At 43.1% G+C, this 21,632-nt stretch overlaps 1 protein-coding gene across 2 annotated transcripts in view; it reads left to right on the top strand.

The window, feature by feature from the left end:
- eno4 (enolase 4) overlaps positions 1–21,575 on the top strand; it is a 22,543-nt gene extending 968 nt beyond the window's left edge. Inside the window, exons 2-13 of one of the 2 annotated variants that reach the window (XM_026191036.2) lie at positions 2,601–2,729; positions 5,744–5,901; positions 6,214–6,329; positions 8,758–8,924; positions 8,999–9,127; positions 9,330–9,398; positions 10,427–10,591; positions 10,745–10,870; positions 10,993–11,167; positions 13,819–13,880; positions 20,192–20,309; positions 20,835–21,575. In XM_026191036.2, coding sequence (XP_026046821.1) covers positions 2,601–2,729; positions 5,744–5,901; positions 6,214–6,329; positions 8,758–8,924; positions 8,999–9,127; positions 9,330–9,398; positions 10,427–10,591; positions 10,745–10,870; positions 10,993–11,167; positions 13,819–13,880; positions 20,192–20,309; positions 20,835–20,956 — 1,536 coding nt within the window. In that variant the 3' untranslated portion in view covers positions 20,957–21,575. Of the gene's footprint in view, positions 1–2,600; positions 2,730–5,717; positions 5,902–6,213; positions 6,330–8,757; positions 8,925–8,998; positions 9,128–9,329; positions 9,399–10,426; positions 10,592–10,744; positions 10,871–10,992; positions 11,168–13,818; positions 13,881–20,191; positions 20,310–20,834 lie in introns of those variants that run through there. The other variant, XM_080287881.1, reaches the window with a different exon arrangement.
- The last annotated feature ends 57 nt before the right edge of the window (positions 21,576–21,632 follow it).

The raw sequence follows: 21,632 nt of genomic DNA, 5'->3' as shown, positions 1-21,632 counted from the left end.
TGCTGCTCGCCATCTCCGCTCACAGACTCAGAGTCTCTTAGTTGTTCCCCGTACACGACTGAAGACAAAAGGGGCGGAGCCTTTCAGTCTGTTGCACCAAGGCTGTGGAACAGTTTACCACTACCACTACGTTTACTTGACTCTGTGGATTCTTTTAAAAAACAGTTAAAAACTTTTCTGTTCAAACAAGCCTTTTGTTGATCTACATATTTTATTTTATTTTTTTTACATTATTTACATTTGATCTTTTACATTGTGTATAATGTCAAATCAAATCAAATCAAATCACTTTTATTGTCACATCACATGTGCAGGTACATTGGTACAGCACATGTGAGTGAAATTCTTGTGTGCGAGCTTCACAAGCAACAGAGTTGTGCAAAATACAATAATGTAAACAAGCAAAATACAAGAATGGCTACATCTGAAACTAATAAATATATGTACAATATATAATAGTGTATGCATTTCTGGATGTGTATACTAAATATTTTTCTACGTGTGTGTGTGTGTGTGTGTACACATTTTACAAATTAAATAGAGTAAACAATAAATAAAATATATAAAAATATACAGAGTTGAATATGTACAAAACAGTGGCATTACTGTACAGTATGGAGTGCATAATGTTAAAGTTCCAGTAGTGAAGCTGAGGTGTCTATGACGTGTTCAGCAGTCTGATGGCCTGGTGGAAGAAGCTGTCTCTCAGTCTGCTGGTACGGGACCGGATGCTGCAGAACCTCCTTCCTGATGGAAGCAGTCTGAACAGTTTATGGCTGGGGTGACTGGAGTCCTTGATGATCCTCCCCGCTTTCCTCAGGCAGCGCTTCCTGTAGATGTCTTGGAGGGAGGGAAGCTCACCTCCAATTATCCGTTCAGAGCACCGCACTACTCGCTAATGTCTATTGATTGTATTGTTTATTTTAATATTTTAATATTTGTGTACAGCGCTTTGTGACTGTCTGTCTGTGAAAAGCGCTTAATAAATAAAGTTTACTTGCTTTCTTACTCTTCCCACTATTGGGAAGCAGACAGCACACAGCTATGTTAACTGGCTGCTCGTTGGTCAGGTGAAGCAGCTATGCCCTTAACTCCAGTAGCCTCTAAGACGAAAGAAGAAATAGGCCCGATCTGGTTTTGTACCAGGCTTCAAATACCAATAACACGAAGGTGTTTTTCAGGTTGTAAGATTTGCCATTTGAACATGGGAGTCTATTGACCCACTTTTTGATTCAGCCTACCCATTAATATTAACAGCCACTGGTAACACTCTGGTGTCATGCCGCTCAGTTGTGCACCACGCAATTTTTCTAATTTTGCAAATATACTTGGTGATGCAACTCCTGCAACCAGGTGAGGCCTCGAGTGTACAGTCGGTGTATTTTTACTGCCTTTTAAAGGATACATCAGTGCAGAAGCTCAGAGATTTTCCACAGGCAAAGGTGCTGCAGCTTGCAGCAAATTATGTTTACTCGTCTTTACTTAACAAACCTAGTCCTCTAAAAAAAACCCGTGAGCTATAAGACGAACTTAGGACTTACAAGTTATGCTAACTAGATTATGTTGAATACACAGTAATTAACTGGCTAGCTCCTGGCTAACAAGTGCCCCTTAATGTTAAATTAAATGCAGTGTATGCAGCTTTAGTTTTGCAAACTTAGAAGATGTCAGTGTGTATTGGCTGGTTTCTTTTATTGCAATATTGACATTATGTGTTGAAAGGCAGAAATCTCAGTGTTTATTGTAGTGTAAGGTTAACATGAAAACAGACACTAGTACTCAAGTGTCCAAAGGCTTCTTTGTTGCTCTGATGAGATTATAGTTGTTCTTTCACTACTTTCAAGGTATATTGAATGGAACATGATGTGATTTTGTAAATCATGTTCAGTGTAAGAGAAAGGACGGTCAGCCTCGGTACAGCCATTAGCTCGTGACAACTCATTGAGCACGTTTGATGCGGTCATTGTGAAAACACTTCATTTTTACCTGTTATGACCGTTTTAAACTATACATGTATATCTCACAGTTGGGTGCATTAATATTTCAGCACCGACAAATGAACAATGACAAGGACTCATTAATCTCTACAAGAGTCTGATTCATGGTGGCCAGCATGCTGGAAACCACATCGCACATCTGAAAGAACCAAAGTGGAAACACAACAAACATTATGAGCACAAATATAGTTTGGAATGACAGCGTTAGCCCGTTTCCTCTGCTGCTTTCGTGCTGTTAGATCTCAAAGGCCTCATTAGGTGAATGTGCAGTAGTAGCATGTATGCAGCAAGCAGGTGAATTCTGTACATTAAGTGAATTAAATAAGAATAGACAATATGAACATTTTACAAAATAGACAATATGAACATATTTAAAATTTAAAAAGAATTTGAAAGGTGCATTGTGGTCAGCACACGTCGCTGCTGCTTTTACAGGTGAATTTAAAATGTAAATAAAATGTGTTTTTGATGTTTTCTACACATGTTGTGTTTACTCTGTAACTACTGAACCATGCTATCATTGATGGTAAGGAGGAAACAGAATTGGTTAAATAACGTCACTCCGATACTGCGAGGTGTTTTTAACCATAACCATCCCTTCAGGCGGATTACTTTGCAAACCTCGCGGCACCACCGAGAATCAGCAGAGTGACGGGACGGCAGGTTTACGATGCCAGAGGACGACTTTCTGTTGAGGCAGAGGTCTACTGTGTTGTTCACAACAAGGACAAGGTAAAAGTCATTTGTCTCATTGTGGCCTTTAACTGGTGAACTCAGAGCTTTCTTATGTGACTGTGGCTGAATGTGATATGGATGAGTTTGGAGAACAAGCCAAAGGGTTGAAGAACATGTTGTTCATTAGTGCAGGAGCAGGTTTGTTTGGCTATGACGTACGACCTTAAATCAGCTCTCAGTTTAGTGAACAGATAAAATGACCTTACCCTCAGCCAGGCTGTCACCCTGCCAGGTGGCCCTGCACTGATAACTCGATAACAAGGCGCCTTGGAATTTTGAAATTCATACCACAGAGGCATCGCGTAAAAATCTCAGACAAGTTTCAATTTTAGTCGCCTCGACTGTCAGAGGTCAAGTTTTCCAAAAATCTTGTAATTGCGATAACTGAAGAAGGAAGTCACGTAGGATTTTCAAACATGAATCTACTAAATGTCTGAGGGGTCGCACTCGTGGCCACCAGCATTTTCATACATATGAGTTTACCTGGTTTGAGTTTTGCACGTCTCTTGCACTGTCTGGTGTTGCACTGTCTTTGTTTTGGTTTTTGCCATTTTGCACACTTGCACGTGTGCAGGCTGTCTGTCACATGTAGCACATGTAGCATGGTGTTGGAGTCACTGTGTGCCACTGCACATGGTTGGAATGACAATAAAGCCACTTGACTTGACCTAAGAGGAATTCATTGTGTGATAGTGCTGGAAAGTCTGACATTCATCTAAACTCCACTGGTACTGGTTAATACAGCAGTACATCTCAGTGTACCCGGTGCCCAAACAGTCACACTGAATGTTACCCACATGGCTAACCTGCAGCCTCCTTCCTCCTAATGAGGAGAAATGAAATGGTTGAAATGATATGAACCCTAACACCATACTGCTGGAGGCAGCGCAGGCAGAGGTCATTGTGCAGGCGCAGCAATTTCTCCATAGGTATGATCACTCTGCCCTCCAAGTATATGTTAGGAGAGCATTAATGAAATGTTAGGTTTTACTGAATAAATACAAATAAAACAGGAAACACTTTGGTCATTCCATATTAGAAAAAACAGAGTCAAATAAAAACAAATTTACAAAGTAACTGTTGTGCGTTGGATGCCAGGGTGTGCGCTGTGAACCAGTCCTACTGAAGAAATCCTTCACTCACGTGCTCGCGCCAGTGCTGCCCACCTCAGTAATTCTCTTCATTCCACCTGGTGTTTCTCTGCTCCACGTGGGCCTCCAGCTTCACTTGGGTGGTGCTGCACCCTGCTCAGCTCCCTGTCCCCAGACCTGAGGGCTTATTCCTGTCATCAAGCTTTGTATGCTTGTGCACTAACATAACCTTAGTCAGGAGGATTTTGTAATAATAATAATAATAATGCATTTTATTTGAGGGCGCCTTTCAGAAACCCAAGGTCACCTTACAAAAAACACAATTAATAAAAGGAACAATAGTCATAAAATACATAAAATAAGTTAAAATTACAAAACAGAGCGTGACAACAGATAAAATCAGCATTAAAGCGAATAAGCCAGTTTAAACAGATGTGTTTTGAGCTGTGTCTTAAATACGGAGAGGGAGTCAATATTTCTTAGTGCAGGAGGAAGAGAGTTCCAGAGCCGAGGAGCAGAGCGACTGAAAGCTCTGCTCCTCACAGTGATGAGGTGCGAGGATGAACAGCAGATGATGATCTGAGAGGGCAGGAAACAGCGGTGATATGGAGCAGGTCACACAAATACTGTATGACACCCAAACTCTTAACCTGAGGGGAGGGAAGGGTAGGCGAATTTTCAATGTTAATGGAAAAGCTGTGGGATTTGGATAAGATAGAGGCTGTACCAATAAGTAAAACTTCAGTTTTATTACTGTTGAGTTTGAGGAAATTGGAGGAGAACCAGGATCTAATCTCAATAAGACAGTCTGAGAGGGAAGAAGGTGGGAGGGATGAACTGGGTTTAGAAGAAAGGTAGAGCCGGGTGTCATTGGCATAACAGTGAAAATTTATATTATATTTTCAGAACATATGACCAAGAGGGAGCAAGTAAGTAATGAATAAAAGAGGCCCTAATACTGAACCCTGGGGCACACCAGCAGAAACAGGACAGAGAGTTGAAGACTGGGATTTAAGTTGGATAAACCGAGTGCGGTCTGAGAGATAGGAGGTGAACCAGGAAAGGGGGGTGTGACTAATGCCAATGGAAGCGATCCATGGTATCAAACGCCGCACTAAGATCAAGAAGGATGAGGATGGATAGGAGACCAGAATCAGCTGCCATCAGAAGGTCATTGGTAATCCTTAGCAGAGCAGTTTCTGTGCTGTGATTGGGGCGGAAACCCGATTGAAATGGTTCATAGAGATTATGGTCATTGAGATGTAAATGAAGCTGGGCGGCGACAACTTTTTCAAGAATTTTTGAAATGAAGGGGAGATTTGATATAGGGCGAAGATGATCAAAGTTATTGGGGTCTGCACCAGGCTTTTTGAGAGTTGGAATAACAGAAGCATTTTCAGTGCTTCAGGAACAATCCCAGTGTTCAGGGAGGAATGAATAATATTGGTTATGAGAGGAGCTAACAAGGGAAGACAGGCTTTAACTAACACAGTGGGGAGGGGGTCAAGGTGACAGGTGGATGACTTAGATGTTTTAATGAGATTAGATACATCAGTTATGGAAGGAAGAGTAAAGCTTGAAAATAGGAAGACAGTGGGGGAAACAGGAAGTCTACTTCAGAGTCAGGAGCTCCTACAGAGTTAAGTTGACGGTGAATGTCTGAGATTTTACAAGTGAAAAAAGAGATGAGAGAGTTGCAAAAATCTGTCGCGCAAGAGAACAGCAGCGCCTTTTGCTAATCAGCCATATAGTTCATTTACATTTTATATGTCACCTGATGACAGGAAAAGGTAGATGATGTCATTTCCTAGCACTTTATACTGAGAGGTAAATACCCTGCAACATAAGAACTTTTACCTTGTACTAGTAAATCACCTTTTTCACCCTTCTGAAGGAGTCCTTCATGTTTGTGGTGTGTAGAGCATGTCATCAGCTGCTGTTTCGAGCCACTTGGTCCCTGAGAGTCAAGAGAGGACTGAGCATGTGATGGCTGCTGTGCTGTGGATCAATGAGCCTCTGAACAGCATGCTGAAAGACCGAAATCCTTGTGACCAGTTACAAATCGACGATATACTCAGGTAGCACCTAATACTACTTATTAGTAGTACTTCATTAGTAGTATTTTTCAGTGCTATGTGTTACCTTAAGGAACACGTGTCATATCATGTTCAGTCACAAAAACCATTTAACACATCTGTCCTGAAGTGGCCACTGAAGCCAGGATCCTGGACATGAACTGGGAGGTGTAAGAAACAGATTTGACTGCAGTCTACTGACATTCACGCTGTACTTCTCTTGCTCTTCTGAAAATCTTCCTTAGGAATCAGGCTTGTCAGGGATTGTTACGTTGATTAAACCACATTTTTATTTGCTCATCTGAAATGATGTAGCACTTTCTTTAAGGACCGCTGTCTGGAGGAAAAAGAGGTCCGGGACAGGGAGAGGCCTGAGGTGATTCCCTCTTCATCTCCTCCACAAACTAAAGACAAGAAGATCATTAATAAAGGTGAGTGAGTGGGAAGTCCTGCCCTGAGCTTTCTGTCTTTAGTCATCAAATGTCATCAAATGTGCGGTGACTCCCAAACTAGGCGAGTGGCTCCAGCAGATCCCGGGAACAACATCGGAGATCTCTGTCCAGAAGAGCGCAGTCCTGGGAACAGCTAAGATACTGCGCAGGACCCTCAAGCTCCCAGGCCTCTGGTAGAGGACCCGAGCTTGAAGGATAAACCGCCTGGTGTTTTATTTTATAACACATAACCGACAAAAAGAGCTTTTAACTAGGGCTGGGTATCGTCAATCGTCGATTTCTATAATCGATTCCATTTTGACTCAGACAGTCAGAAAGTGTATAAAACAAAGCTGACACTGAGACTTCATCAGAGGTGTGAGCATCACAGCAGAGGCCTTTGTGTCAAAGTAACTGAGGATGAAACAGACAAACATGATGGAGATTTTCCTGGCCTGGCTTTTTATAGCAGGTCAGAAAACCATGAATCAAACCATGAATGAACATTACCTGCTGCTGCTGAAGTGAAGCAGAGTTATTATGGTTTGATTACAGACACAGCTGAGCAATCATTTGTAAAAGTTTACACGTCTTTGCTGTTAAACAGCAGAAATCAGACTTTGTTGTCATTTTTGAAAAAACACAACTGTGGCCAGCAGCGCTGCACACAGCAGCAGACTGGTGCGTGATGGCAATGAATAATGCAGAAAACAGAGGTTTGATGGTAAACTGGTCTCTCAATACTGTGAGAGAGAGAGCTGTGCAGGAAGTGAGGTTTTATGGTGGTGGAAGCAAAAAACAGCCAAAGTCAGAGGGAGTTCATGACGCTGTTTGTCAAACGTGAAGCGTAGTTTGAGCTTCTTTTGCTGCTGGTTCGGTGAATTTTGGTCAGAGTGATGAAACCTGCAGCTGTGACATGTCTGGTAAAATACGTTTATATTTAACAATCGATTCAGGATTTAATCGATGTCGCTTTATTGAAACCAAAATTGATTGGAATCAGAAAATTGATTTTTTTAAACCCACTCCTACTTTGAATCAGCAAGCACTCCAGCGGGTGGTGAAAGAAGCTGGCAGAATTATTGGAACAAGTCTGCCAGAGATCAGTAATATCTTCCCCACTCGCTGTCTGAGGAGGGTGCACAGTATCCTGCGGGACCAACATCACCCTGCGCGCCACCTTTTCCATCTGCTGCCCTCAGGGAGAAGGTACAGGTCTATACAGGCCAGAACATCCAGACTGGCCAACAGCCTGTATCCACAGGCTGTGAGGCTCCTGAACTCTCTGCCCCCCTCTCACGGACAATAACCATATCCAACTTCTTAATAGCAATGAACTGGTCTGCATTGGTGCATCATATCTTTATTCTCTTCCCCCTCCTGCCCCCCCCCCCCCCCCCCCCTCTTTCTTAAATAGATAACTATCATATCTGATATCATATCTCACAGTACAATAATATTGAATGGGTGCGTTGTTGTATTTTGTCATGTTTCTCAGGTCTTTGTCTGAATTTCTACGAACATTATTGCTAAGGATTGTCTTATTGCATTGGAGTCACACTGGGTTAAATATGTACACTTGGGTTTTAAGGGGTATTTATTATTTTCTTCTTTTTTGGGGTTGTATGGAAGCCCCAAACGCAATTTCATTGTTCTTGACAATGACAATAAATAAATACTAAATACTAAATATTTTGACATTGTTATCTGATAGCTTTCCTTTCATTATTAGATAGACTGGCACTCTTTATGAGGCAGTAAGTGAAAAGGTTTGATCGTGTTGTGTTTGCTGTTAGGAAAGGATACAAAGAGGCACCTGAAATGGATTTATTTTCATCCTGTTAATCGCTGCGATGTCTCCCTCCAGCTCTCACTCTCTGCTCTTTCACAGCATTCAGTTTAATACAAAACTAATAATTCGTAATATCTCACACACAGTTTTTCTTCTTGTTTTGGCTGCTCCCTTTTTTGGTCACCACAGGGAATCATTTATCTTCATGTCATCCACCCTTTGCATTACCTCCTCCTGCCCTCCTTCAAACTTCGACTGTGTGCTCAAGCTTTCTTTTAGTGTAAACTGGAGTTTGTGAGCGATCAGTAAAATCAAAGTTCGCGTAGTCCTGCACCTTTTGAGCCATCTTGAATCAATTCTGGGGTCTTATTTGGTCCAGTTTTTTGAAGCATTACCCTAAAATTAAAACTTTCAATGTTTTGGTCACTGTGTTATAAAAACTGTGTAAACTCACCACTGTGGTCAGATTAAAAACAAAGAAACTGAGTTCAAAACAAGACTGGAAGTTTTGCTTCTCTCACTGTTTCTTGCTCTTGTGGAGGTTCAGGTTCTTTCTCTGATTAATCTTAGGTTTTTTTCTCTGTTACAAGCCAGAAATATGCTCCAAACTCTTTTGGGATTTTTATTATATTACAGGTAAAAAGAGCATCGTGGAAAAGCCATTTCCTGCAGTGGAACCACAAAAGCCAGTTCTACAGGGAAGCTTGGCTGTTGGCTCAGTGTCGCTGGCTGTGGCCAAAACTGGGGCACAGATACAGGGCATCCATCTGTACGAACACATAGCAGCTCTGAGGAACCAGGAGGTTTGATAATGAAAACACATACTGGATATTCGACGCTGGAAACAACATATAATAATGTTATTCATTTTGTTCAGCCTCCGGCACAGTTTCACATCCCTGTTTCCTTGGTGACATTGCTCAGCTGTGGCAAGACCTCGCCGGGAAAACTGAATTTACTGGAGGAAGTGATCCTGATCCCCAAAGTGGGACAACAAGTCAAACAAGTACAAAACAGAAACCTTTGGCTTACTTCTTCCTGTTGTCATCCTCCATAGACTAGCTCACAGTTAGTGTGTAGATCTCAGTGTTTCCTTTTTTGCTGTTTTGATGCAGTAGATTATTAGTAAGTCACCTTGGTTTCTTTATATTCTCCATTTTTCACTCTACAGTTTATAAAACATACTGAAATCTGACCTTCTTCCACAGATCATCACAATGGCTCTTGAGGTACAGAAGGAGATGATGAGAATAATGAAAACTTTAACCAATGGCGGGGTGAGGGACATTGCTGTTTATTAATTTTAAGAGTAGGCGCTGAATTCAGCAGATTGTATGAGGGCAGAGAATGCACACGGCGGAGGCAGGATTCAGAGATTTCCTGAAAAATATAACAGAGAATTGTATTAAGTGTTCATTGTTAAATTTGAAATTAATGTATCTGTGCTTATCTAAAGATCTAAAATGCTTCTTAAACGATTCCTCTATTTACCTGTGAATAGTTTGCATTTCATTTTCAGCCCTGCTGACTGACCCCTAGAACTAAAAAACAAAGAGTGGAGAGTGGGAGTTTGACAGTTGGCTTCTAATAACCTTGCGATGAGGACTATCTCATTCAGATATACAGTATTAATATAAACTTGTCTATTGTCATCCACATGTAGCTTCAGCTAAGCTACTTTGCAGCAAAAATATCTAAACAAAAACATACTTTCACCAACATTGTCACTTTACAAGTACCAGGTTTGGTTGGACCGCCTTCTGCCCTCACGGTTATTTCATTTATTTTTCAGTAAGGTGCTGAAAGCAAGTCAGAGGTTTTAGTCTATATTAGGATGATGTAGTCTAATTTTGATGAGCACCTTGCTCACTGCAGCTTCACTCTCCTCTTCATCCTCTGCTCCACAGCCGGACTCGTTTTGAAGTCAGACATGTAGTGATTATCTGCTTACAATTGTTTAGTAAGTGGCTAATTATAGTTCCTGCTTTAACCTGGCTGTTCTTTCTGGCCTCTGCCATCTACAAGCCATTTTCATCCAAAGAAGAGCTGCATTGGATGTTTTTTTTTCTTCTTTCTTCTTCCCCAGATTGTCTGCACCAAAAGTCATGCCATGTTGAAATTCAATAAAATCAGCTTTTGTCTCTATTCCAACCATAGCAAGTTCTACTCACCATGTTTACATGCCTAAATACAGCGAGTTTGTTCCACTGATTAGCTTTACTGAGTAGGTGCACCCAATAAAGTGTCTCACAGTTGTTTATGTATATATAATAGTTACTTATGTGAACCATGTGCTTGTTCCAAGGCCAGCGAAGCATTTGTATGTGACAGCGGGGCCCTGGCTGTAAGCCACGAGCGAGCAGAGCAGCCTCTGGATCTGATCGCTGAAGCCTGCACCAACCTTGGAGTTCCACTGGGCACACAGATCCATTTAGCTTTGAACTGTGCTGCTCATGAGCTCCTGGACCCTGTAAGTTCACCAAAAATAGTCAAACACTTTATGGAAAATAATGTGTTAAAATGTTCTTGTGAACTTTTTCAAAGCAAATACATCATAAGCATATCAGTTTAAAAAAACAACAAGATTTATCGTCTTCTTGCTGAATTCTCTAATCTCTTGTAGTCTAAGGGGAAGTATGAAGTTGCTACTGGAGTTCTGAAATCGCCCGATGAGTTAGTCGACCTGTACCAAACCCTCATCAGCAAATACCCAGCAGTGGTGGCTTTAATAGACCCATTTAGGCAAGAGGTAAGCAAGGCTAGCAAATAAATCTTGGACTAGTTCTGTATCTTCTCTAAATATAGTTTTGCTGTCAACAAAATGTTCATGATTGCTGTGTATTCATGTTCCTGTGTCTGTTAATTCATAAGGACGGAGACCAGTGGGAGAAGCTGAGCAGTATGATTGGAAACTCGTGTTCACTGCTCTCTGATGTCTCCTACAAGTCACAGGGACCTCCCCTTCCTGGAGTCAGAGGCCATATCTTAAAACATATCAATGAGACAACAGTCAGTGACCTGATCCACATGACATCAGAGCAACAAGGTAACAGCTGGAGAAGAGAAAGATGGCACATGGATGAATGAAGCAAACTGCATAAAGTGCAATGAGTGGTCAGGTAGAGTAGAAAAGCACTATGTAAGAACCAGTCCATTGACCAGTTACATCAGGTCCAAGTAACAGTGAACAACTCAGTTAGTTGCAAAAATGAAATGTTTGCAATAGGAGTATTCCTTATGCTTCCTCTTCAACAGTCAATGATTTCTTCCGCAACCTGTATAATTAATGGTACAATGCATCTGGTACGCATTTACACACAGCAGACAGTGATGTTCATCTCAGGTTCACTCTTAAAAATTTGCTGACCTTACTCTCTTACACTCCAAACTGAGTAATATACAGTAACTTGTTGCAAAAAGAACTGATCCAACATATTCTCTCTTTCAACATCTAACATACATGTAAAATACTACATACTACATGCTTCTTGGTGTAATTCAACATGCACAGCTATGACCCAATATTGCATCTTTCTAAATGAGGATTGGATTAAATAAAAAGCCTGTACATCATCAGAAGGGTAAAACTAACCAATCTCAGAGTGGTCTAATCCTGCTGTCACAGCTGGTCAGGCTGGACTCAATGCAGGACTCTGAGTCATACAGGTAAGATATATACATATGTACATTGATGAAGGATCACGGCTCCAGGGGATGTTCAGGGCATCCAGGGGATGTTCAGGGCAAGGGTAACACGTCTACACTCCTCTTCACACATTCTGTGACTCACATGCTCACAGACTCACTCCACACTGAAATCCACTCACGCTCACGTTCATCCAACAGGGTCCACAGGAAACAAGAAGGGTTCCAGGAAGGTTGAGGTAAGTACAACGATCCAATGAAGAACATCACCGACATGTAAGGGTTGAGCTGAGACACATGGAAAAGAGTATTTCTGTGCATGCTCCGAGGACGCTTCAACTAGACTGAGACAAGGTTGACCATGGAGTCAATCTCAAACTGCCCATTGAAGTTGGGAGCCAGTTTCCTGGACTTGATTCAGACTGGAACGTACTGCGCTGAAAGCAGTCCATCGGTTTTCCATTGGGCAGCTCAGGTGGCTCTCCAGATGTGGCGGTGCCTGTGTAGATGATGTTGAACAGAGGGAACCATACGCTCACTCTCAACTGTTGGGAACAGCCGCCGTTGGTAGCCCTGTGATGCAACAGCAGACGTGAGGCTAATATGGGCATATTCGATGCAAGTGAGGTAAGAACTCCAGGTGCTCTGTTTGGTGGAGGTGAGGCAGTGAAGTGCTGCCTCCAACTCCTGGTAGGTACATTCGGTTTGGCCATTAGTCTACAGGTGAAATCCTGAAGACAAACTAACCTTGGCTCCGACTGCCGGACAGAACCCTTTCCAAACTCTAGAGTTGAACTTGTCCCGGGTCTGATATGATGTCCAAGGGGATCGCGTGAAGTTGAAAGACAGGTTTGGTAAGGATTTGGGTGGTTTCTGTTGTGAGGAAAAGCCACGAAATGTGCTGGTTTTGAGAACTGGACAACAATAGTCAGAATTACCATATTTCCTGCAGAAGGAGGAGGCCTGTCATAAAATCAAGTGCGATCTGAGACCATGGTCGTCTGGAGGTCGGCAGAGGTCGAAGTAGGCCTGCAAAAGGAAAGGTTTGAGGCTTATTTTGAGCTCAAGTAGAGCAAGCTAAAATATGCTCCCTGGTATGCCAAGTGTAGGCCACCAGGCGTTCCAGGAAAGAGATAGTCTGATTGATGCCTGGATGCCAGGTGAACCTCGCCGTGTGGTCCCACTGGAGAACTCAGGACTGGACTAGGGTTGAAACGTAGAGCCACTCGGGCGGCCTGGTTCTGGGATCAGGTTTGTTGTACTGTGCCTCACAAACTGTGGACTTTATCCCCCATGTAACAGCTCCGATAACATGAGGAAGATTGAGGACTCCTTCAGAACGTCCTCTGAGGAAGAAAACTGCTGAGACAGTGCGTCGGGCTTGACATCCCGTGAACCAGGCCTGTAGGTGATAGAGAACTGAAGATGTGTGAAAAACAGTGCCCACCTGGCTTGATGGGCGCTCATCCATTTTGCAGTTTGACGATACGCCAGGTCCTTGTGATCAGTCCAGACTATGAATGGTTGGGGCGTTCCCTCGAGCCAGTGATGCCAGGGCTAACTTGATGAGGAGGAGTTCTCTATCCTCCACATTGAATTCACGAAAGAAGTAAGCAAAAGGATGTAGCTTACCTTCATACTGCTGCGAGGTGATTAAAAGCAGCCTAAGAAGACTGATCCCACTGAACCTTGGGAGAGGTGAGTGAGATATTAGACGATCTTACTGATATTCCAGATGAAGCTGCGATAAAAGTTAGTTAAACCCAAAAAGCATTGGAGCTGCTTCCAATCTGGGGGTTTGGACCAGTCGAGTACTCGTCGGACCTTCACTGGGTCTGGTTTGATGTTCCCCTGCTCAGTAATGAAGCCCAAGAAGGAGACTGTTTCCATGTGAAATTCACATTTCTCAGCTTAAACAAATAGACGGTTTTCCAGCAAATGTTGTAACACCTGTTTGACAGTCTATAGGTATATAAAAATATTGGAAATTATTGCCACAATGGTGCATTACTATAACAGCTAACTGTCTGTTTGTGTCTTGTTGGCATACAGGTTCTGTGTTGATGGGAACTACATGCAGTGAGCCATGCAGTGAGGATTCTTTGTCAGATATAGTAAGTCTTCTTCCTGGTTTCTGAGTGATGCTGCCATGGTGGCGAACAGTGTCAATGTGAAGTTCTGTATAAGCAGACGGCAGCCATCTGCTTATACAGAAATTCACATTAAACAGAAATTTACATGAACTACTTACATTAAAAGTATAGCCAAACCCATAGATTTAAAACAGATATTCGTCTACAAATAGTGACAGAATTTCTGCATGACAGTGCCTTACCTGAAAAATGATAGGTGCCCAGCAGCCTCGCTTTGTGTGTAACCAGAATGCAACCAGCTGGTAACCAGTTGAGTCACACTATTGCACTGACCAGTTTCAGAAGTATTGTGCTTATCAGCACAGACTCACTTAGAATGATTTCCATTTGATGGCAATATTTTCGCATTTCCAAATTATTATCTTTTTTTTTCAAATATTATAAATTAAGATCATATACCTAGCCCTTTATTTGTCATGTGCAAATAAGGGGATATCTATCTTAAAGCTCAGGAAACTATTTCGACAACTTGCCAAACAGCTAAAAGAGCAAATGAGAGCAGGTCCAAAGATATCCACTACAACCTGAGATTCTGGCAAAATACATTTATATTTAAAAATAGATTCAGGATTTAATGAATCAATATCGCTTTATTCAAACTAAAATTGATTTGAATTGGGGAAATTGGCTGTCTCAGTGCCAGCCTGACAGGATGACCAAGACTATTGACTCCCTGTTCACCCTGCAGCGATGTTTGGCCTGGAGGCAGCTGAACTATTACAGCAGGCTCAAGATAGTCATTGCTGTGCCAAGGAGGTGTCAAGGGGCCTCTCCAGGAGATCTAGCAGTTCTAGAAGGTCTAGGGCTTCCACATATCAGCCAGCTTCTGAAGTCCCAGACTTACCCTCGGACCAGGCCAACCATCCCCATCCCTGTCTCCCCAGCGCAGGGTGACTTGGTCAGCTCTGGAGGCAGACCTTTGGTTGGTGTCTACCTTGACTGAGGACTAATGCCTGCTGTTCTTCCGTAGACCTTGAATGACCATCTTGATCCTTTCCTCAGTGCGCGACCCCCAGCAATTCCAGATACTGCGGGAAAAACTTGGCCCTCTTGGGAAAAGGTTCAACACAGGAAGTGGATGCCGATAACTGACAAGCTGGGTTCTCTCCCCACTACTTTTTAGTTCTTAAGCGGGACAGGAGACTTCACTCAATTTTGGATTTCAAGAGGTCTTAACCATTATCGTCAGCTCCTAAGATGCAAGATGCTGATGAATCCGGGGGTGAGGCAGGCTGTCAAAGCTTTAGCTTGCCACCATCAAGCTAAAGTATGTCTACTTCCAGATTCCTATCTGGCAGGGGCACTCCCCCGGGCTCAGGCCAGGGGAGCAGAGACTCCATCTGCAGATGTTCGACCAGATCTGGTGCCACTTTGTAAGAGTAGAGGTTGACCTTTTTGCCTCCAGGAAGTAAACAAATTCCCTCACCCTAACCCACCAGGGCTGCCTACTCCTTTTGCTGGGGACTGTTTGCCTCTTGATGTGCAGTCCACCAGTTGGGAAACTGGGGCCACAATTGACACCACCATGCAATTTCTGCAGTCAGGCTTGAACCTACACCACTGTACTCTGGTCATGTGGACTTTGGTCAACTGCTTGCCCACTGAGCTAAACAACACTGCTCAAGTGACCTACTCAAGTGCCCTGAGGGTCGTGCCCTCTGAATATCTACTAGATGATAGGAGTGCAGGTCTACAGACAATTCTTATTGTGACCATCACCAGTACTAACCAGCTGGTCTACACAATACAATGGCTTGCAAAAGTATTGGGCCCCCTTGAACTTTCCCACATTTTGTCACATTACAGCCACAAACATGAATCAATGTTATTGTAATTCCACATGAAAGACCAACACAAAGTGGTGCACACGTGAGAAGTGGAACGAAAATCAGACACGATTCCAAACATTTTTTACAAATAAATAACTGCAAAGTGGGGTGTGCGTAATTATTCAGCCCCCTGAGTCGATACTCTGTAGAACCAGCTTTTGCTGCAATTCCAGCTGCCAGTCTTTTAGGGTCTGTCTCTACCAGCTTTGCACATCTACAGACTGAAATCTTTGCTCATTCTTCTTTGCAGAACAGCTCCAGCTCAGTCAGATTAGATGGACAGCGTTTGTGAACAGCAGTTTTCAGATCTTGCCACAGATTCTCGATTGGATTTAGATCTGGACTTTGACTGGGCCGTTCTAACACATGGATGTGTTTTGTTTTAAATCATCCCAATGTTGCCCTGGCTTTATGTTTAGGGTCATTATCCTGCTGGAAGATGAACCTCTGCCCCAGTCCAGAGAAGCACCCCCAGAGCATGATGCTGCCACCACCATATCTGACAGTGGGGATGGTTCAGAGTGATGTGCAGTGTTAGTTTTCCACACATAGCGTTTTGCATTTTGGTCTCATCTGACCAGAGCAGCTTCTTCCACATGTTTGCTATGTCCCCACATGGCTTGTGGCAAACTGCAAACGGGACTTCTTATGGTTTTCTGTTAACAATGGCTTTCTTCTTGCCACTCTTCCATAAAGGCCAACTTTGTGCAGTGCACGACTAATAGTTGTCCTGTGGACAGATTCCCCCACCTGAGCTGTAGATCTCTGCAGCTCGTCCAGAGTCACCATGGGCCTCTTGGCTGCATTTCTGATCAGCGCTCTGCTTGTTCGGCCTGAGTTTAGGTGGACGGCCTTGTCTTGGTAGGTTTACAGTTGTGCCATGCTCCTTCCATTTCTGGATGATGGCTTGAACAGTGCTCCGTGGGATGTTCAAGGCTTGGGAAATGTTTTTGTAGCCTAAGCCTGCTTTGAATTTCTCAATAACTTTATCCCTGACCTGTCTGCTGTGTTCTTTGGACTTCATGGTGTTGTTGCTCCCAATGTTCTCTTAGACAACCTCTGAGGCCGTCACAGAGCAGCTGTATCTGTACTGACATTAGATCACACACAGGTGCACTCTATTTAGTCATTAGCACTCATCAAGCAACGTCTATGTGCAACTGACTGCACTCAGACCAAAGGGGGCTGAATAATTACGCACACCCCACTTTGCAGTTATTTATTTGTAAAAGATGTTTGGAATCATGTCTGATTTTCGTTCCACTTCTCACGTGTGCACCACTTTGTGTTGGTCTTTCACCTGGAATTCCAATAAAACTGATTCATGTTTGTGGCTGTAATGTGACAAAATGTGGGAAAGTTCAAGGGGGCCGAATACTTTTGCAAGCTACTGTAGCAGCAGTGATGAGTGAGAGGCTTGGTTTCAAGAGTAATAACCACAAGGAATAGTACCTTCCATGGAGAAGCCCAAGATCAAGGTAGCATGGAGGGAAATTGGCCAACTATCAGAGTTGCAGAAAGGTGCGAAGAAGGTGCCTTAGAAATACAGCAAGCTGTCTATACCTGATGCCTTGAACAGGGGAACAATATGAAAACAGCCCCACCAAGACTGGAGACAGAGCAATACTGGAAGAGCATATGGGAGAAGGCTGTAACCCATAATGGCAATGCTCAGTGGCTAGTGGATCTAAGGCAGACCACCACAACTGCACTGAACAGGATCCAGTAACCACCACAAGCGCAGATAAAGAGTCTCAAGCAAGAATAGTTGGACAGCACCAGGCCCTGAAATGATTCACGCCTACTGGTTGACTGTAATCCATGAGCCTCTGGCACAAATGAACCAGCTGCTAATTTACAAGACACACCTGGAATGCTTAACTGAAGGCCGGACAGTCCTGATCCCCAAGGACCCCAGAAGGGATCAGTCCCATACAACTACCGGCCAATAACCTGCCTCAGTACCAGACGCTCCTGTCAACTATCATAGCGGCTAAGATGAACAGGCACATGGCTCAATACATGAGCGGGGCACAGAAAGGAATTGGCAGGAATACCAGAGGAGCAAATCATCAGCTGCTGGTAAACAGAGCAGTCGCCTGAGACTGGATGACCAGACTGACCAGCCTGTGCACTGCCTGGCTTGATTACAAGAAGGCCTATCACTCGGTGCCCCACAGGTGGATCCTGGAATGCCTAGAATTGTACAAGATCAACAGGACCCTAAGAGACTTCATAAGGAATTCAATGGGGATGTGGCGTACAACATGTGGGATGATATCAAGCTGTATGCCAAGAAGGCACGGGACATCGATTTACTGATCCACACCACCAGAATCTACCGCAATGACATCGGAATATCATTCAGACCGGAGAAGTGTAGTTGGATGTAAGTAAAGGGAGGGAAGGTAGTCGGAACTGAGGGGATCGCACTTCCAGAAGGCAAAATTGCAGACATTGAGGGCAATAATAAGTACCTGGGAATCCCACAGGCAAATGTAAACCAGGAAGATGCCGCTAGGAAAGCCGCAATCACCAAATACCTGCAGCAGGTCAGGCAAGTCCTGAGGAGTCAGCTGAACGGTAAGAACAAGATCCAGGCTATCAACACCTATGCCCTGCCCGATCAGGTACTGCAGGGGCATTTCATATGTATATAGTGATAACACTACACACCTGTGGAACTTCAGGTTGGGGGTTTGACTCTCAACCAGGGGGGTCTGTATCCAGTAAGGGTCCCTGTCAGCCTGTCAGATACATAGATCAGATACCTAGCTGGGATAATAAGCTGGCCAAAGGAGGAGATAGAAGCCAATGACCTCAAAACAAATCCAGCACCTGTACTGTACGCTAAGCAAAATGGTGAGTGTTAGTACCATACTCCAGGATGAGACAATGAACATCCATGAGTACATCAGGAAGATGGCCTCAACCGGCCGCGTGCTTAGAGAATACCTAAGCTAGCAAGAACCTGAGAAAGAAAAAGAGCAAGGAGAAGAACCAATCATGGAAGGACAGGCCTCTGCACGGTATGTACCACCGGCAGATGGAGGAGGTGATTGACATCCAGAAATCCTACGACTGGCTGGACAAAGCCGGACTGAAAGGCAGCACAGAGGCACTAATCATGACCGCACAGGAACAAGCTCTGAGCACAAGATCCATAGAGGCTGGGGTCTATCACACCAGGTAAGACCCCAGGTGCAGGCTGTGTAAAGATGCCCCAGAGACAATCCAGCACATAACATAACGCCCCCAGGGTGGTGGAGAATGACCGAGCTAAGATCCTGTTTCGTCACTCATCCAAGTGACTTCTTCAGTCTTGCAGTCAGCTGAGACTGAACAAGTCACCTGGATGAGTGACGAAACATTTCTCCCACTGAAAAACATCCAGATGAACAGAATAAACCTTTTGGGGGTATAGCTACATCTATCACTACGCCCTTCTTCCCCTGCTTGCCCACATGTCCTATGTCCAGCTGGTTAGCCATCACCAGTTTTTCCATCTGTATCTGTGTCCCACAGGATCTTTGTCAGGTGGTTGATATATATATGTGTGTGTGTATCAGTTGATATTTGATTTATATCCACCATTGTTTTCAAGGTCAGCTACAAATTTATCGGTCTAACGTTGAAACAAAGCTTAATTTGGAAATTATTTAGAAACTATAGTACTTATAAGTGTGGCGTGTATTGTGAAGAAAGAAAGGTGAAACAATAAAAGTGTGGGCTTTGTAAATACTCCCTGGAGCGTGAGGTGCCATGGCAGAGGTTTGTGCTCTTTGGGTGCTTCTTGTTACCTTTTTGTCTTTGTTTTAGTCTATTTATGTGTTTGCATTCAGGTAATGTTGTCTATTTCAAAGTGTTGATGTCTGAGACTGATAGTGATTAATCATGACAAAATAGTATGGTTATTGTTGTGTTAATTTCAGAGTGGTGGATATAGGTAACCATGTTACAATTTATTATTAACATCAGTTGTATTTGAGAACGTTAGAAAGATGCAGTTTGCTATGATGACGAGAACAAAAGAGTTTTTCGATATTCAATTAATTCCTTTGGTTACAATATGACAAAAAGCAGATAAGAGAATAAAAGATAGTCCATTCTTTCCTTGTCGGCTGCACAAAAAGTGACCAGAGACTGCCGTTGGACTACACACTGCATCTTATTGTTTATTGTATGATGCTGCTCTGAACTCCATTTTAAGCAGACTCGTGGAAATGAGTAGTATCTCAGGTAACAATTGCAAGGAGGATTGTTTATTAAGATAACGAGATCAAATATCAAGTAATAAAAAACTGGACCTGTACAAAGGTCACTAATAACCCCGACTGTCCATCCGTTTGCTGTGGAACTGTTCATCTATTTTGATTAACAAGCAGTGTAAATAGATGAAATATTGCTGTTTGTGTCTCAGACTGTGCTTTTCTTCTCGTTCAGGCTGTGGGTCTGGGCCTGCACTATGTCAAACTGGGAGGTCTAAGTGGGGCTGAGAGGATGACTAAATACAACCGGCTGATTTCTATAGAAGAAGAACTGGCCCAACAGGGAATCCTTGGTAGGTTTTTTTTTTTCAGCCTTCCTTGTGATTTTTCTTTGGCTGGACAGAGAAACAAGGCCAGACAAAGCCCGAGAGAGAGAACGGTAGTAGTAGTGTCTGGGTTTGGGAACACGTCTCTCTCTTACTGCTGGATATGAAAGGACACGGTGTGTGAGGAATTGTACAAACGCGTGTTTGTGTGTGTGTGTGAGTGTAAGAGTGAAAACCCCCTACCTTGGATCTGTTAATTGGCCACCTAATTACACACAAGGACAAATACTTTCCCATCCATCATTTCTGAAAAAGCAGGCAGGGGCAGCAGAGGGTTAATGAGAGATGAGTACACGTCTGTCTAATCAGCTGCCATAAGCCGGCATTATTCAGCATGTTTATCTGTGTTTAATGTTTGTGTTCATTCTACACGAAGTGAAAGGGTTAACGTTCCCCAGCCGCAGCAGTACAAATGCTATTTCCATCCAGTTGTCGTAGGTGTCTACGCTCCAGCTTTTGTACATTCACTTTATTTAATTTTGTCTCATCCAGTCTTTAAGGAGAAGCACCCTCCTCCACTGTTCCCTGACAACCCACATAAGCATTCAGGCACCGAGGGAGCAAGGTCTGGATTGGAGGAACACAGCTCACATCTGATTCAGACGGATCTTTGAAGGTGTCTTCATGATAATATAATATATTTACCTTTCACAATTCAGTTTTGCAGTTAACACCACCTGTAATAATCTGCTGAGGTGATTATAACCGTTGTGGATCGATCCAGGGTCACCATTGTATGAGCACCATTCTGCTATGTTTACAGCTCTGAAAAAAGTGTCTCTAACAGTTTGAAATATGAGTTCTTGTCAAGAAAAACATCAAATATATTCACATTTTGAGCTTCAGACTCAAAACACAGTGCTATGTACAATGATGTCATTTTAATTTGAAATAAAAACCAGAACGATTTTAAGGGACGGAAGTTCAAGCCAGTTCAAGCCCCAAACAAGTGCACATGGAAGATTTGCTTTTATATCTTAAATCTGCTGGATGGTGTTTGAAGGAAACGTTTGTATGTTTTTACTCCTCAGCAGTAAAAGAATGAGGGGGTGTTGTCAGCAGTGTCAGGTGTACTAAAAGTCTCAGACAGGTTTGTGTCTCAGTGACCTCAACCTCAAGGTCAGAGGTCAAGTTTTCTGAAAATCTTGGAAATGGGATGAAATTAGATTTTGATTCAGTGTCAGTGTGTTTTCAGTGTTTGCATTTTTCAGCAAATAAAAGAGAAAATGATCACGCGTGGCCCAGAAGCATGTTTTCCTGCTGTCTTCCATTTCTGCAGGTCTGCATGTG

This window comes from Astatotilapia calliptera, chromosome 13 (genome assembly GCF_964374335.1).
Source record: "Astatotilapia calliptera chromosome 13, fAstCal68.1, whole genome shotgun sequence".
In the NCBI taxonomy this organism is placed as follows: Eukaryota; Metazoa; Chordata; class Actinopteri; order Cichliformes; family Cichlidae; genus Astatotilapia; species Astatotilapia calliptera.
Note: the sequence above shows the minus strand (reverse complement) of the source record. Positions and strands in the feature narration are given on the sequence as shown.